The sequence below is a fragment of the Pleurotus ostreatus genome (assembly GCF_014466165.1).
Source record: "Pleurotus ostreatus strain PC9 chromosome Unknown scaffold_1, whole genome shotgun sequence".
Classification (NCBI taxonomy): Eukaryota; Fungi; Basidiomycota; class Agaricomycetes; order Agaricales; family Pleurotaceae; genus Pleurotus; species Pleurotus ostreatus.
The window spans coordinates 881,574-898,211 of NW_023503156.1; the positions used below are offsets into that span (position 1 = coordinate 881,574).

The 16,638-nt window shown below is 51.2% G+C and overlaps 7 protein-coding genes across 7 annotated transcripts; 2 read left to right on the forward strand and 5 right to left on the reverse strand.

Annotated features, from left to right (window-relative positions):
• Positions 1-1,869: 1,869 nt before the first annotated feature.
• PC9H_000288 (uncharacterized protein) lies at positions 1,870-2,655 on the reverse strand (the record flags this gene model as incomplete). The annotated part of the gene is made up of 2 exons (XM_036769950.1): positions 1,870-2,470; positions 2,516-2,655. The coding sequence occupies 2 exons, from the start codon at positions 2,653-2,655 to the stop codon at positions 1,870-1,872; spliced, it is 741 nt and encodes a 246-aa protein (XP_036635795.1).
• A 2,449-nt stretch (positions 2,656-5,104) lies between these two features.
• On the reverse strand, positions 5,105-6,394 carry PC9H_000289 (uncharacterized protein; the record flags this gene model as incomplete). Its single annotated transcript, XM_036769951.1, has 2 exons — positions 5,105-5,227; positions 5,276-6,394. The coding sequence occupies 2 exons, from the start codon at positions 6,392-6,394 to the stop codon at positions 5,105-5,107; spliced, it is 1,242 nt and encodes a 413-aa protein (XP_036635796.1).
• A 168-nt stretch (positions 6,395-6,562) lies between these two features.
• Positions 6,563-7,799, forward strand: PC9H_000290 (uncharacterized protein; the record flags this gene model as incomplete). The annotated part of the gene is made up of 4 exons (XM_036769952.1): positions 6,563-6,708; positions 6,757-6,764; positions 6,816-7,075; positions 7,125-7,799. The coding sequence occupies 4 exons, from the start codon at positions 6,563-6,565 to the stop codon at positions 7,797-7,799; spliced, it is 1,089 nt and encodes a 362-aa protein (XP_036635797.1).
• A 488-nt stretch (positions 7,800-8,287) lies between these two features.
• On the forward strand, positions 8,288-9,222 carry PC9H_000291 (uncharacterized protein; the record flags this gene model as incomplete). Its single annotated transcript, XM_036769953.1, has 4 exons — positions 8,288-8,617; positions 8,667-8,757; positions 8,811-9,113; positions 9,173-9,222. The coding sequence occupies 4 exons, from the start codon at positions 8,288-8,290 to the stop codon at positions 9,220-9,222; spliced, it is 774 nt and encodes a 257-aa protein (XP_036635798.1).
• A 204-nt stretch (positions 9,223-9,426) lies between these two features.
• Positions 9,427-11,881, reverse strand: PC9H_000292 (uncharacterized protein; the record flags this gene model as incomplete). Its single annotated transcript, XM_036769954.1, has 17 exons — positions 9,427-9,458; positions 9,508-9,518; positions 9,587-9,607; positions 9,662-9,781; positions 9,833-9,950; positions 10,007-10,125; positions 10,180-10,273; positions 10,327-10,357; positions 10,416-10,488; positions 10,549-10,705; positions 10,768-10,839; positions 10,904-10,990; positions 11,043-11,184; positions 11,222-11,368; positions 11,437-11,460; positions 11,527-11,624; positions 11,677-11,881. The coding sequence occupies 17 exons, from the start codon at positions 11,879-11,881 to the stop codon at positions 9,427-9,429; spliced, it is 1,551 nt and encodes a 516-aa protein (XP_036635799.1).
• Positions 11,882-12,189: 308 nt separating this feature from the next.
• PC9H_000293 (uncharacterized protein) lies at positions 12,190-14,579 on the reverse strand (the record flags this gene model as incomplete). Its single annotated transcript, XM_036769955.1, has 2 exons — positions 12,190-14,094; positions 14,145-14,579. 2 exons carry the CDS (start codon positions 14,577-14,579, stop codon positions 12,190-12,192), a joined length of 2,340 nt encoding a protein of 779 aa, XP_036635800.1.
• A 548-nt stretch (positions 14,580-15,127) lies between these two features.
• PC9H_000294 (uncharacterized protein) lies at positions 15,128-16,286 on the reverse strand (the record flags this gene model as incomplete). The annotated part of the gene is made up of 5 exons (XM_036769956.1): positions 15,128-15,686; positions 15,739-15,795; positions 15,862-15,956; positions 16,023-16,154; positions 16,215-16,286. The coding sequence occupies 5 exons, from the start codon at positions 16,284-16,286 to the stop codon at positions 15,128-15,130; spliced, it is 915 nt and encodes a 304-aa protein (XP_036635801.1).
• Between the last annotated feature and the right edge of the window lie 352 nt (positions 16,287-16,638).

The window sequence follows — 16,638 nt, forward strand, 5'->3', positions numbered from 1 at the left end:
ATATGCGACGCTAGAGTTGTCGGGCGAAATAATCTTGATGTCGAGTAAGGTCCCGCAGCATCCAGTCGCACGTCGACCTGGGACCGTTGGAAGCACTGAGATTCGAGAAGTTGTGGTGAAAGGCCGACCCTGATATCGCGTCGCGTGCCAAGTGTCGCGTTCAACAAGTATCACGTGGGCATCCACTTGGGCGTCAAACGCGTCAACATGTGACTGCCTATCACCAGTCCTAGTAGTAGTATAGTATAGTAGGACTACCGTCGTGACTTGGGACATTAAATTCAAGACTAAGGGAGAGCTCGCGTTATCTCCAGTTCCATATCCATGAATCTTTAAGCAAAGGTACAAGGGCTCCCGCATATCGCTACCTCATATTTTATTCAAACCTGCTCACCGTAGCAAATCGGGGTAGACAAATCTACACTTCAGTCAGGCCGACTCGAGTACGGTGGGGGCTGCTTTTGCGACTAACCACTTTGCGTAAGTCTCCCGCAACTGAACCACCTATTATTAATTACTGAATCCAAACTGAATCAGCGCGCCCATAATGGTATGAATAATCGCCAGGACCCCGAATATTGGGGGTTCTCTCTCGGCGCGAGCGCCTTACCGTTGTCAACGGATTCATCTGTGCATCCAAATCATCAACACAGTCCTGGTGTACACCCTCAATGATTGCGAAGCAGAGGCTTGCATTGATGCAGATATTGGAAGATGTGCCTTCGATCTACATACAGAAAAAATGCCGACGGGATAGCCTCCTCAGTAGTCTCCGCCGATAAACCGTTTTCTTCACCGCAGCCATGTTTCGGGATCATTAATAATCTGGACAAATCCGATTCCTGAATGGACCCGTGTTGCTGACTTTTACTGCAAAGATCTACTGATGCATACTTCCAACTTGCGCGCGCTCGGGCATCAGAATGGTCCTACTGAATGTACGTCTTCAAATATGTAAGTGTAACCCTGCTAGTCGCCGAAGCGGGCCGATGCTATCTAAGGAATATATGGTCGTTGCGAGGTTCGTCCCCAACTACAGGTACAGGGATGTCGTGAATACTTATCTTACTTGCCATCCACGAGCTCGCCGGTATTTATGTGCCGTCCCGAATGGTCTAGGTACCGTCGACGACAGCTGCCCATGGATTTGTCGGTCTTCCATAGGGCGAAAAGGGTAGCAGCTATCCAAGGTAACGGACTATGCAATCCCCACTTACAGCAACGGGGCCGGCAGCGTCTGCCTACTGTCCAGACAAACTTGTTCGGATGTAAAGTGTACGTATCATCATAGATCGTCGGCTAAACCTCAGGCAGGCCAGCGTGACCCTTTCGTACAGTTCTACGCAAGTACTCAAGTGAATATTGTCCTATATTGGGGCAAACATCGGCGGTGTTGGCTTCAAGTTTAATCGTGGTTGTGAGGTTACATACACGTATAACCGGTAACTAATATTCTTTGGTAACTACAGATATTGGGGTGTTGCATAGAGGTACGAGAAGTCGATCGGGCGTGTACTAGTGAACGTGTACTACAAGTAATTGTCTAAAATGGGCGACGGAGGGGGTGATTGGTATAAACGCGAGATCGGAAATTAACAGGTGATAATTACGGATTCGACTGGGTGATACAATGTCAGCGAAAGGAAAGCTAATATGGTACTGAGATGCGAGGTCATTGGATTGGAAAGCATGCAGACGAGGTGACTTGGAGATGCAAGGGGAGATGAGATGTGCAAGAAATTCGAAGTGATTGCAGGATGGCCGGGTAAATCAACTGGTAGGAACACGAGCATTACGCGAGGGGAAGTTGCGAAGGCAGAGGCAAGGGACATCGACTTCGAGAGTAGTGTGCCTGGGGTAGAAGCACGATCACCGTTGACTACGCTGACGTTTACGGTGAGCGTCCGCAGTGACGTTCCAGACCGTCTTGACCATTTCCGCCAACTGTTTATCCTGCGGACCCAGGGCCAAGACATTCTTCCAAATCCCTTGATTGTACGCGAGATAGCTGAAGAACTCCTCTTCACCCAAGCGTACCATCATTTGTGACATAGCAGCGGCGTTCGGGAATTCTTCGATGACATGGGGAGGTAGTAATCGCCACGCCATGGTATTGATCTGCGTCTCGAGACCCATACCAAAGAGGAGTAGGAGAGCAGCGGAGGGCAAATGAGGTACTGGGTACGGTACAAGAGGGAGGGTAATCGTCCCATCGGAAGAGCGGGAAGGCGGGATGGATCCCGCGGAGGCCTGCGATAATATGTCGGTGTAGAAACCCCTTGAATATAGACGCGAATCGATCGGGAGTATGTAACACTGGGAGGGCCTATCGCTGCTGGTCTCGTACAACGCGAGCGCGTGGGTCGGTAGATGTCCGTTGCACACTATGGGCATATTGACGGTGTTAGGAAAAGGGGGGACGCCGGACGCGACAGCAACTCTCGAAACGCTAAGATATTGGTGAAGGGCACTGGAAAACAGTTAAAGCCGAACACCCCGTAATGTGAGTACTCACTCGATGGGATCGTAATTAGCTGCTAGCAACGATGTCCGCTGGGAGGGACGAACTTGTGAAGGGGGCATTTCGTGTGTCGTTGGCAGAGAGGGGACGAAACTCCCTGCCCGTCGCCGTCGTGTTTGGGATGAAGATGACATTTGGCGATGATTAGTTAGGTCTGTCCGGGATATTAATACTGATGTCGACGCGTTGCTCAAAGAGCCGTTTGGAATGACAGAGATATAAAACGAATGTGGGGGAAGCAGGAGGATCGCCGGATAGAATGAGTGAAGCGCGAAAGGAAAGGACGCACTGACAAATATATACGAATCTTGGCTCCGGAGAAAATTACACGGCGGCTATTGTGCGACAAAGAAACATTTAGTAGGAGGGTGTACACATGGTAGCTTGCCCGATTCTCCTGCGCGTGTACCCGATATTATATATGTATTGGAGTCGGCAATTGAGGAGGAGCACAGCAAGGGATTGACCGTAACTGGGTGAGCTGCTGTGTGAAATTTTTAGTAAGGGTCGCAGTAGCGCACCCGGCTCGTGTCTCGGAATTTCTGCAAAATGAGAGAACACCATCATGAATCTACATCAGTTCACATAAAAATTGAGGTCTTGAGAACCTGCAACAGCCACCTGTTCATCTAAGTGATCGCGCAGATTGACGGCCTTCGCTGTAGAAATGAACGACCTCAACCAGGCAATGAACCGATTCGATTCGGGTCAATATTCAAAGTCCGGTAAAGTCCGAACTATACAAGGTACCGATACTGATATTTGCGCTCAGCGGCACCTATGTGAAACCTTAATCTAATCTTTTTTGTACTAGCCTAGCCCTCGTTTGCATGACAACGTAGACTGACAAGAAAGTCGGAAAGTATCATCGTGAAGCTTCCGCGTGCTGCATTGACTTGGAGTATGTAGTCCCCTGATACAACTCGGATATTGGGTAATGCGAGTTTCTCTGGCACCTAATGCCAAATTGGGCAAATGGCGGGACTCGGCCCTCGGATACTCCTTGTTAACGGCGGGGTGGTGCGCCCCCTTGACTGGTAAAGAATAAAGAATCAAAATTCACTCCTACCTAATGAAGGGGACACAGCAGGGCTGTTCTGGGAGGATGTATGGAATATACTGAGTCATTGTCATAACCTGAATGTTTTGCTAATGTGTCGAGCTCAAATGAAACAAGTAAAGTGGGTTCTCAGCAGCCCAATGTTTGCAACTCCAATTTTTCCAGGAAGATTAATAGCGCGATGTGTGCGGGTCGCGACAAGCAGTTGCAGCACCGACATGGTGTTCGGAGTCCAAAGGGTGTTCTGCGCCGTTCCCGATCTCTATTACCCAAAGCGGACCCTCGGAATAATGGCCGACGCGCGGAGTTGTATCAGGGGACTCAAGACTGATTGACTTGGATTGCAGGCCGCCGCAGGCCCAGGTATCTCTCGGACTACTTTGTTTCTCCTCACAAACGCTTGTGGTTGCTCTTCGTGTCACCGCAAACGACATGTACTCGCTTCAAATTTGCGCACAAGCTACCAATGACACCTACTTTTTTTCAAAACGTCGAATGCTGAAAAACAAACCTGCGGACAAATTTTCGCCTCACTACGTTCATCGGCTCCACCACTATGATTACTGGAACACCTGCTAACAACCCGACGCCTGGATTTTCATGACGTCCGACGGAGACAGAAGTGCTTTTTATACGCTATCACAGCGTGAATGTATTCCCCTGGGGCTGCTCTTTTCGTTATGGCCTGGCTTGCAAAGCCTCTTGCGCGCTCGACCGTCAAATACTTTGGGGACCCCGCTTCAATACATTTATAGTCCCTGGCTGGATCGCAGTTCGCTTTTTGACCCATCAAAGGTGCCCCAGCTCATTGGGATGGATCTGGAAACGTGGCGTCAAGACCTTATAGAAGTCGCTCATCTTCACACCGATCATGGGAATAATCGAATGTCTTTGTTCTACGTACTGTCTACTGTCTCCGACAATCTTTGACGAAAACGGAGGAGCAAACGGACCTCCCCTCCCTTCCGTTTGTCATCTTTCTGGCTTGACGCAGTCACCGACTATGCTCGAGAGGTATTGGAATACTTGATTCCTACGGTCCTCGGCTGCTATTCTTAGCCGTGTCGAGCCATTCCCTTCGTGTCGAGCCAGTCAAGCCAGTCACCTCACCACCGACGCAGAAAAATTTCACCTCTGGTTCTGTGATATATCTAAACTTCTTCGGTCTGGTGGCGGCTAGATCCTTTCATATGACTCCCATGCGAGTCAAAACTTCATCAATGTGGGTCTCACGAAGTCTCCGGCATTTTAGGCATGTCAGTCCCCAGCACTTGGTGCAAACGTATCATCACTCGAACCGATGCGAACAGCCTGCCACAAAGTAGAACACCTTCTAATCAAAGAACCAAGCTGTCACTTTAACCGCCCTGGGGCTTTGACACCGAATCTCAACTTGGATAGTCATTACCTTTGATGCTATGATGAAACGGGGTTGCAATGACGACTCGCAATCCTCTTGAATCTCAGGTGATACTATCCACGAACATGAGGCCACAGGAACGCTTGAGGAGTGGTCTTGGTGTCTAATCGTCGCCCATCCCTGGCAATACTTTGGATGGGCGGAGGCTGGAAGCAGCGCGGGGTGGGGAGTCGCCCATAATACCGTTCCTCAGGATGCGCGCCGTTCCAGGTGCGTTACAAATTCCCTGCACTTCAAGTTAGAATTAGTAGAAGCTTGCAGGGCATATCCATACCCAGCAACTATGTCCCGTCGCTACCCAGAGTTTTTTCGCCACCTTCGACAGTTCTCCGACCACGGGGCCTGAGGCAACGTCGAGAAGGGGGAGATAACAAGCTTGTTCGAACTCCAAGGTACCTTCTCGGAGTTCCTTTGATATCCCAGTAACGCTATCCCACAGACTCTGGCACGCTGGCTTGTGTACTTCTACTTCATCCACGGTTGCCGGAAGCGGGAAGTCGTCGCCAGGTCCGCAGACGTAGACTTCGCCGTTGGGCCTGCCGTAAATTTCTGGTGTTACAGTTTCCCCAGACGGTAGCATGATTTCGGTAAACAAGACATAAGGTGAGAGTTCTACGTCTTCCTTTGCATAGATAATGATACTATGGGCCCGGGTCGACGATATTGGGAGTTCTGGAACGAGGGAAGATGACCACGCGCCAGCGCAAAGTACGACATCGGTAGCCGATATGGTAGTCGGTTGCTTCGTTTCGTTGTCTATGTAAGTAACGCCAGTTACCTGGCCATCGGCTTTATTAATTGTCGTAACGCGACCTGATATAAGGGTGGCGCCTTCTTCCATCGCAAGGTTCATCATACTTGTTGTGAATTCATACGGAAATACCTGTGCCGTGTCGTAAAGCTCCGCCATGGGAGTGTAGTGTCCGCTGAGTTCCTCCTTGACCCAATCCAGATCCTCTGGCATGCCCTTCTTTTCCCTAGGTTGGGCGAATATCTCGGCCAACACAGCATCGAGTTCCGCTGTCTTGTGAAGGTCCTTCTTTTTGGTCCCTTCTGGTGCTGTGTTCGGGTTGGTATTCGCAGACTCTGACTTGCCTTCCCAGCTCCCGCAGTTCACGTAACGCCAACCCCACCGCTCTTCTCCACCATACTCCTCTGCTAGCCGTTCGTGCTCCTCAAACGAGTCTTCAACCAAATCCTTCGGATAGGCCCACTTAGCCACGAGTCCCCCCGCTTTACCAGAGGCCCCTTGTGCGACGCCCTTGGTTGATGGTTCGATGACAGTTACGGTTGTGCCTTTGGGACGCTTTCCATGAGTGATATAGAATGCCGTTGTACATCCCATGATTCCACCCCCAATGATAACGACATGTCTAGCTGTTGTCTCCCGCATTCCTTTGTCGCTGGACGTGCGCTGTGGTGGTAGGATCTAAGTGGGATCTTTGAACGAGATCTGACTCGATATCTATGTTCATCACGTGAGACTCAGGGGTGCAAACATTGACAAGCAGCGTCCATGATCGTTCAGTTTCGCCTCAGAATTTCTTGAATTCGTTCTGCCATGACCTCGTCGATAAACGATTGGGACAGCGAACCCAAGTTTGGGCTTATTGTACATAACTTCACAGATTCAGATAGGTCATCATTCTCAAGTGACACAGCCATCCTGAACTCAGCTAGAAGCGTCGTCAAATCTTCAGCCACAAGGTTTGGCACGAAATGGAAATGTTTGAATCCGCCACATGGATCTCATAGTAGATATGGTGCGTCCCGGGTCGAACTGCTTGATGGCTGTGCTTGATACATCAAGCCAGGAAACGTTTACACGCTGTCTACCTTGCCCCCGCGAGTGCGAGGTTCTCGCGTGCTCGATATGAAAGAATGGGGCACGGCAGTGGATGACAACGAAATATACGATATCCAGGAACTCGAAGAATTCCATAGTCATCTTACGCGACATGAACACAGTGCTTCCTCACCGCCCCGACGGCCGCCTTCTCCTTCGCAAGCCGAGGAACGACCTCGCAAACGGCTAAAAGTTGAAGCAGGATCCTTATTTTCGTGGATTCCCCAAGTAAGTTTCCCCCGTTCATAATTGACTCGACTTGGTCTTGATTGATCAGCCCCATATCCATACCTCTCCTTACCGTCCAAGAAATGCGACGGTCACGATTCACCCATTCTCAAAAGCTAAGCCGATTATTCTACCTCCACATACGTTCACGGACTTTGAACCTCTGCCTCAAACACGGACTGCTTGGATTGTTCCTGTTCGAGGTACTCTGCCATGGGAAGGGAGTTCCCCGGCCGTCACACATACGTCGTCAGACCCTTCCGACCTAAAGCCATTTGATGGTACCATTTCAGGTATCATGTGGAATAAGTCGTCACTGGTGGATTTCTGGACGTTCCTTCTTACTTTACGGGACAAGGGCACATTGGGTTCCATCGGCATATCTTTTCACACCTCTCATTCTTCGACGAGATCCTGCACCCAGATATCGACCGCTTCCGCCCACAAAGGATACCAAGGACCCAGCAGGGTTGCCTCGACGGTGGACAAGGATGCATCCCAAAACAGCGAACGTTCTTCTTCCTCTTCTCGTTCTAACTATCGATCAATCATCAAGGATGTCGACTACATCAAAATCTACCATGATGGTGCGGTTGCAATGCGCGTACGATCGGTCCTTGATGCCTGGAGATATATCGGTCCTTCCAACGACAAGGTACGGGTCTTGCTGGAAGCCAAGCTAGTTTTGTTGGATGAACGTGCAAGGGGACTGCTGATCTGCTGATGCTTAATTGATGTCTCGTATCTGTCCGTATGCCGACAGTACGGAGGTGCTCTTCAAGTTGCTGGACAGTGAAACGGCACACTTAATATCCACCCCGCGTGCTCTGCAGGGGTGCTTCCTACCTTTCAGAACTCCTTACCGATTAACTACCCTCTGGCGGATGCGTGGAGGCCACCTCCATACCTCACGATCTGTCCATGTCTATTTCATTCAAAGTCGCATGAACTCTGTACACGGAAACCTGTTACGATAAGCGGCTCATGTAAACGAGCTCGTCCCATGTATCACGGTGACTTACAACCAGCCAACCAGCCACGCATGTTCTCCAATTGCCTTGCTGTAGCCCGCAGCCATGGGGCAAGGAGGACATTTGCCTCATTTCAAGGCAATGCCGTATACACGACCCTTCTTTAAGGCCTCCCTCCCAGAAATTCAGCCCCAGCCACAGCCCCTCCAATCCCTTCAGCAGAACCTTGGTCTTCGCTACAATGTCTCATCACTATACCACCGGGTTCGGGCGTGAATCCCGCCGTACTAGCATCAATCTTCACCATTCATGTCTCCCTCCTCAAGCCAACCACGTGTATGCCGTAGCCACCGCCCGCATCTACCATTCGCAATTTTCTTCCAAATCAGACGATTGGGCGTACTCTGGGTTGAGAGGGTTATTGGTTTTTGGGCAAGATAAGGACGCTGGGGGCGAACATTGGTTCCGCCTCATAGACGACATCTCCGATCGAGTGATTTGGTTGTTTCGGTTACCCGCTGGGTTTGTGTACGAGCTAGACAAACCGTTTTTCTATACGTTCTCAGGCTTGGTCAGTGTGCCGCAGACATATCCTGCTCAAAGTAATAATCCCCTTCCAGAGCCGAAAGTTTGGTTTTCTCTTTGGCGACGACGAGGAAGCTGCAAGATTCGGTCAGCAGGTTACTCTACGGACGGCTCCACGATCCCCTCGTGAGTAAATCTCTCCTTCGTGAATTGAACGTGTAGGTCATCATTGTTCGTAGCCGTATCCCCAAAACCGACGCGCAAAGCCAAGCGATCACCTTCGTCCAAGAATGGGCAGTTATCGCCTGCTATAGTCGCCAGCCCGATGGCTAATACGTTTGCGCATGTGTCCCACGTTGGCATGAATGTGGCTTCCGGGACAATAGAACACTCCCAAGACCTGTCACCCGAATGGAGTAGAGTGTTGGCCGACTTCACCAACCACAGGGAGGACACCAGCTATGATAGTCAACCAGAAATGTATTCCAAGTCTACCACTCACATTGCCCCGCCAGCACCGAAGCTAGGCAAGAAACCCAGTCGTATGTCGTTCGATAGTCGTTCATCGGTCCGAAACGTGATTAACGCTTGTTTTCTCTAGTGTCTATCTGGAGAATGCGGAGAATTCGCTCCACGCAACAAGCTGCTTGATCAACGAAACAAATAGTCTCATATACCCGACGCCGATGTTTGATGCCTGGCACATGGTCTGAGGATATCTGGATACCCCCATCCTGTATAACTAACTGCGATATGTCTATCTATATGTGTATATGGTAGTAAAGTCCTGATGTATGCTTGAGTTGTGATGATGATGCGTTGATGATGGAAATTGGAAATTGCTGTATGTCAAAGTCAGAAACGTGTCAAATCTCGGCCGAAAATCCCTAGGAAAGATAAGCGTGTTGTCGCGGCGCTAAAAGAGAGCAGACTCACAATTAAGAAACCTGCGAGACCGGAGATGTTGTCAGCGAATGCGCAAATTTAGCGGCGGGGATAGAAGGTTGCTGCTCACCAGTAAGTTGGCACTAGGATTCTGTGCGAAGTGTCTCAGTACAGAACGAGAGCATGGAAGTCCCAAATAACGTACTTGTTTCTGACGCTCAGTGTCATGGTGAAGTACGCTGACCGCCAAAGCAACCAAGCAAGGCGACCTGTCTCTTTGTTCATGACATTGTTCCCGGTGCCAGAGCGATCATATATGGCTTTCCTTTAGCATGCGCGTGAGTAGCGAACCTACCCAGGCACACCAACTACTGACCAGTTTCCAATATACGCCAGGCTGCCTTGGTTGTGGAACTCAAACGGTTTGGGTGAATCTTTGTCCTTTACAAGCCTGTTAAGTTTCTTCGTAAGGTACTTTGCCTTCTGATTCGCAACTGGGGCGACAAGTCGGTAAATCCCATGCGTAGATCAGGAAACTACGTGAACCGACCTTGGGCCGTAGCAGGGAGGCGGGCATCTTCAATCATCGCAGCATCGCCGATTGCCCACACGTCTGAATACGGCGTTCCATCTTCTTTCAGAACGTTTAAGTGGTCGTTCGTGATAATGCTACGTAGAAAGGGAAAGTGAGCGCATAGATAAGCTAAAGGGGGTACACCGCACCTGCTGGTCTTTAGGTCCTTTTTCACGTCGCTCGCTGACTGTACTAAAGGATTCGGAGCAAGGCCAGTACTCCACACGAGGAGACCAAATGGGACTGGCGATAAGTCTAATGAGCGCGGCCACGAACCGAAAGTGTGACAACAGTACCTTCTCCTTGTTCCTTGACAAACAGTTTTCCCTAAGACGGGGATCATGTTCGTATGCCGTCAACGACAAAGATAGATGCTCGCGCTTACAGGCTCAACACGCTCAACATGATGGCTAGTGAATATACTAATCCCGTCGCGTTTGAAAGTCTTCTCCGCGTACCTATAGGAATAGGCGGTGAACCCTGTGTGAATTAGAGATTCGTTCATGGAGACCACGCACTTGACGAGACTTTCATCGAACATCCCCAGAATCTGCGGTGCTACGTCATACATTGAGATTTTTGCAAAGCGAGTTAACCCCGGGTAATGGCGTTCCATCTCCGTATGCAAGAGGTCATGCAGCTCAGCGGCGAATTCAACACCCGTCGGCCCACCACCTGCAACCAGGGATCAGAGACTCGACATATACATATCCGGGATAACTGATAAGCAGACGAACCGACGATGCAGAAATTGAGCAACTTGCGTCTCTCAACGTCTGATATAGTTGGTTGGTTTGCCTGTTCGAAACCTAATCGTCCCCCACAAATCAGTTCGATCGTCTATAAATACGGAAAGCCCATATGCAGACCCACACTCTAATATCCGAGTGCGGATAGCCCGAGCGTCTTTTACGTCCTTCAAGAAATGGGCGTGCTCCTTTACGCCAGGAACATCGAACGCTGGTGAATGATTGTCAGGTGGTGCATCACCGTGCATCATGACGAAGCTTACTCTGTGAATAGGCCCCGACTGCGATCACCAGTTTGTCGTACGTGAGCGTAAAGGGAGTGCCAGTCCCAGGGAATTGAGTTGTAGTGGCATCAGCTTTGGGCGCTGATCTCGTCTCGAATGACAGGGGAGGCGTGGCTGGCATCTACAGACAATGGAAAGTTGAGAACTTAAAGGCCTACGCCCGGGGCGGAGAAGGTGATGAGCGTACACATTGCAATCGTTTCTGACGAAAATCTGTCGGTAGCAGAGCGCTCGAGAATCAAGATCTCTTCCCCGAATCTTTGACAGGGCTTACCGATATGATCGCACCACGCCTGATATGCGACCTAGAAAGTTCAATGCAATGAGCTCCCCTCACACGCGGCCTCACCATGCGCGTGAATGGGCAACTTACAACTTCAGGCGAATACCGGCGCACCTACGAATGTCGCGACATCAATCAGCAACAAAGCGCCGCTGAGCGCTATTTGAGATTCAAGCTTACCGGTTCGGTGGCGCACCGAAATTCCAGAGTGCCTACGGCACAGCTGGCGAGCAACGGCGTAAAATTGAAATAATTATTCGGCGAAATCATGGTTACGTCTAGTGCAAACATCCGTCAACAACCATCACTGCACAGGGAAATGTCACCTACTCCATCGTTCCTTGTCGATTGCGCGAAGGACCTCGTAACCGCCCCATCCAGACCCCAGGATAACGAGCCGTTCCTTGTTCCTAGGCAACGAGGAACTGAAAGCCCGGGAGTTAGCATACGCAGGCGCCCGGCCGCCACTGGCCAGGACCAGGCAGGATGCAGGGCGAGACGGTCGACCCGCAAAGACCATTTTCTTGCAGAGCATCTGGAGTGAATGTGGTGGTCGCGAACACAGAAGACTTTCTGTCAGCTCCGATGTCTGTGGTTTTGATATGAAGTCATTCCGAAGCCCTCCTTCGCGCTATCCTTGTCCCGGGGCGTTTCGGGACACCAGCTGATGTAATGGCACGGGCCAAGGGCTATGGTTTATGCAGATGCAAAAAGCTGGTGACAGGATACAACGAACGACGGACAATGTGCGATAAATAATGAAATAGAAAGGGTACGAAGGCCTCCGAGCCCAGAACAAATCAAAAAGGCAAAGAGATTGCCAGAAATGGAGGAAGAACGGGTTCAGGGTCTCACTTTCAATAGACTTCGAAGGAGTCTATTCTTCATGAAGCGCTTAATCTTGTAGAAAACAACTCGCTTCAGCTTCAAACAGTTCAGCTTCCTCTTGTGATGTGTCCGTGGGGCGGGCAGTGGCTTGGCGCGTTGGGGTGCATTGATATTAGGGCGCGAACCGATGGCGTCGAGAATTGCGATCGTTATGTTCTCTTCGAACGTCCATGATTCGCCAAGAGAGAGGAGATTATTAGAGGAGTAGCTAGTGTCCTTCTCAACCATAGAGAAATCCTCGGGTCCCATGACACCCAGGCTGACGGTCGAATCCAGAACTGGGCAATGAAATATTATGGGGGACAACTGGTGCTCGTAGTCGAGTGCCGCGCCACGACACAGATCTCGAGGGCGCTCAGAGTGGTGCAAAAGCAGAAGGGGTGAAACACGCGGAGCGGGGGCATGCTGATTTACTTGCGTTCGTTCGATGGAGTTGGCGAGGGAGCACGTAGACGGCCAGGGTTGGGGAGGCGAGTACTCCTCGTCGCCCTCGTCGGAAAAAGAGCAATGGATATCCATTACCCGCGGCTCGTCGACGTCTACCGGCGGTGGCGCAGAAATTGAGGACCCAGAGGATTGATCGAAAGAATTCGGCGGCTGGGCACTGCTCAGTCCATTTTGTTTCTGGGGAGGGGACGCCGACGGGGATGGCGCTGGACGGGGCGAGGAGTCAGCATCCGATGTGTGTCGCTGAGGAGCGGGGTAGCAGAAGTCCCAAACCGACGACGGACCAGCAGCGTCAACTTCCGAAGATTGAGGAAGTGCGGTGCCCTCGCCCATGAGGTCAGGGAGGGACGGTATTTCAGGCAGGGTTTGAAGAGTGCTGCTACTTGGGTGGGTGTTTGGGCCGTCACCTAAGCCCTCGTGATCGTGAATGGATAATTGTGATTTGGGAGCCAGGACGTCACCAGCTGCATTGCCCTGGACCATCTCCATCTCATCGGGCGCAATGAGCCCGCCGATATCATCCAGCCCAAATCCATCAGCTATCACTCCTTCCTCGCCATCATTACAGATCGGGTCGGGGAGCGGCGGGCATCTCATCGCCAGAATATCCTCCCAGCTGCATCCCGCATTCCGATCGCCCATCAGCGCGAAAAACTCGTGTTCCTTCACCCGCGCACCGTGCAACCTGTACTGCGGCTCGTGCACCAACAGCTCCTTCAGAAGCGCTTCGAAATCTCCAACTCCCCGATCAAGGTCGCCGCCGTGGCTGTTCGCGCCCAAGTCCAGCATGATCTTCTCGAACGCGCCAAATGAGATGCTTGTGTCGCCGTCGCTCCTACGGCTGTACATACGAGAAACTTGGTCCTTTGATAGTTGGAGGCGATGAGAGAGCGGGAACGGCGTGTCGCCGGTGGATAGTTCGTACAGCGTCACGCCCAGGGCCCACCAGTCCACATGCTGTCCGTATACCAGAAGCTGCTCGGGATTTCGGGTCACCATTTCGGGCGCGGCGTACAATGGGGTGTGCATGACCAGTTCTTCGGGTTTTACAACGATACAAGTAACCGGGGACGTCGAGCCAGAGCCAGCACAGTCAAGCAAGTTCGCGGCACCAAAGTCGCCGATCACGATGTGGCCAGCAAACGACACCATGATATTTGCTGGTTTGATGTCTTGATGTACGATTCCATGCTCGTGCAGGAATAACAGCCCAAGAACGATTTCGGCAGCAAGAACACGGAGAGTAGCCAGAATTTCGCGGTGTGGCCGCGAGTCACTTACTAGAGATGGAGAAGACTCCAGAGGCAGAGAGACAGAAGCAGATAGGCCAGTCAACGAGTGCGCGAGAATAGAAGTCGATAGATTGAGACGCTGTGCGAACGCGGGGTCGGCCAGTGAAGTGCAGTGACGGTCCTACGGTTGAAAGTGAATATTGAATCAGTAGCCTGAGGCTGGGAACGGACCATGACTATGAAAAGATGGTCTCCTCGCTCAAATCCCTTGATCATCTTCTGCAGAAAACAGACTCCCGCGCTGGTCCTATCCTGAGGCCTGCCGGCGATCCATTCCAGTAGTTCGAGCTCCCTGGTCCCGCGTGTCCCGTGTGGTACCTTCCTGGGAAGCACCTTGATCGCATACACCAGCCCGTCTTGTGCTTGCGGACACCCGTCGGAGCGAGCCAGTAGGACCTTTCCGTGAGACCCTTCGCCAAGGAGTCCTGTGACGTTGAAGTAAGACTGAGGAGTTGTCGTCGGATAGGCATCCTTCGCCGACAAGGAGATCCTCCGTGTAGATTGTGGCCAGGAAGCGTCACGGCGCCCAGTAGAGCTTTCGAAGGAAGAGCCGGTTGGACAAGTTCCATGCCGTCGCGAGGGCTTTCGTGTCTTGTGAGCTTGCATCCTGATCAAACGCTCTGGTTGCAGCTCGCCAGTCGCCTGTAGACGCGAAACAGTGTTCGCTGGATGTGCGTGCCAGAACGTGCACCGCAGCAACTCGTGCTCGAGTGCGCAGACCGAAATAAGTGGTGAACGAACGGTCGTGATACGTACGAGAAACCGAGGAATCCCTACACGTCCCCTTGGTAGATGTCCCCTTGGTAGACTGAGTCGTGGTTGAACTTGTAGAATCTGAAATCAAACATTGAAGCATGTGACACGAATATAGGTTTCTTCCACGCGTAACGAAGATCTTAGCACGCTTTATCGCTTTGCCATATTCTTTCTAAAGCAATGATTTAATAGACAATGAGCAGTGCGTAGTCAAGTACGGAATTGAGGTATCGCCAGGACCGAAAATCAACTTGAGGGAGATCAAGTGTTGGTTTCGCAGGAAATTGGAAGGAAACAAAATAATGATAATATCAAAACAAGTTCCAGGGAAGCAACATAGCTAGATAATAGATGAGGGATCGCAGTGGTCGGATGGACGAACAGGGCTAGTGACTGGGCTACAAAAGGGAAACGACGAAGGACACCAACAAAGTGATTGCCCCTACACATAGCGGTGATGACAAAGACGAGCCACGGAGAAGCGTCGAGGCAGCGTTGGATGACGAGTTAGAGTTCGCTGAGCTTGCAGTGGGTTCTGAGGAGGGAGATAATGTCGAGGTCACGAAGCGAGAGCTTATCGCTTCAACGACGTCTGTCGAGGCAGGCGCCGGGGATACGTTCGTAGCTTGTAGAGACGCTAGTGGTGTCGGTGTTGAAGGTGTCGATATCGAGGTTGATGAGGGTGACGCGAATCCGGTTGTAGATGAAGGTGTCGCAGGTGTCGCAGAGGACGAGGGAGCTGATGAGTCGCTGGGGTTCGGTGTTGTTGAAGACGATGACGATGCAGCGGGTTCGATGGAGGTGGAGGATATAGAAAGTGGCAATGTGTTTAAAGTGCCGACGGTGATAGTAGGGAGAATAGTGGTCGAGCTGGATTGCGGTGGTGACAAGGTAGACAGTGAGGGTATGGCTGAGGAAGGCAAGGGCGAGTCAAAAGACCCTTCCATATTGGACATCCTGGAGACATCGTTAATGGAGTTCAGGTCTCAAAGCAAGATTGGAAGTGAACCTGAAGAATGGTGACCACGCCATCTCTCCGAGCGATTTAGAGGCCAAGGCGATATAACTAGATTAGAGTGGAACGTCAGTACGACAATGAGTTTGGATGGGAGGGGGATAGCCCATGACCCACTAGTCGTTGGAATTCGGGCCAGCCCTGGGATCTACAGTGAATGTGAAGGACCTGCTTCCAGAGGTGTCTACATCGCCCAGCGGTTGAACTAATTTCTGTGGCGGCGTGACCGACCATCAGTATCGTTGCAAATTGAAAGAAGAATAACTCGGAACACTCACCATTTGCCCGGTGTAGAGTCCTGCGGTACTCGGTCCAAAGGCTGACAACAACGGACTCTGCCCGTCGTCCATCCATTGTAGTGTACATTCTTCTCCGCCGCGACATGTCGATCCAGCCGAGGGTCGGATAATCTAGTTAGCAAGGGTCATGTCAGGCGCTTGCACTGCTCTGAGAGGGTTTTTGAAGCTCACATAAACCCCAGCGCGCGCACCAGCGGCCAAGAAGAGGGAAACGAGGAGGAAAGTGAAGACCAAGTATTGCATGGTTGAAAGCTAACGAATATGGGGCGAACAAAAAGAATGTGAGCTTTATGGCTTAAAGCGAGGGCGAGGCGAGGTGGGACGCGCGATGGAAGCCTGGATCAAGCGCAGTCGTACTGAGCTTGAGGTCGTGAAGGAACGTGAGGTCGTAACGTCAACTCGTGAACTTGTCGTTGCGATGGAACAAAATGAACTGGCTGCTATATTGGGTAATGCGTCCGAAATTTTCGATCCCAGATACTCCGCGAACCACACAATATCTATAGTTTCCAAACCCCGCCCTCCGAGTCTGGCAGGACAACGGTCATTTCTCAACGTTCTGATATAGATAGCTTCTCAACTCATCATTACTATA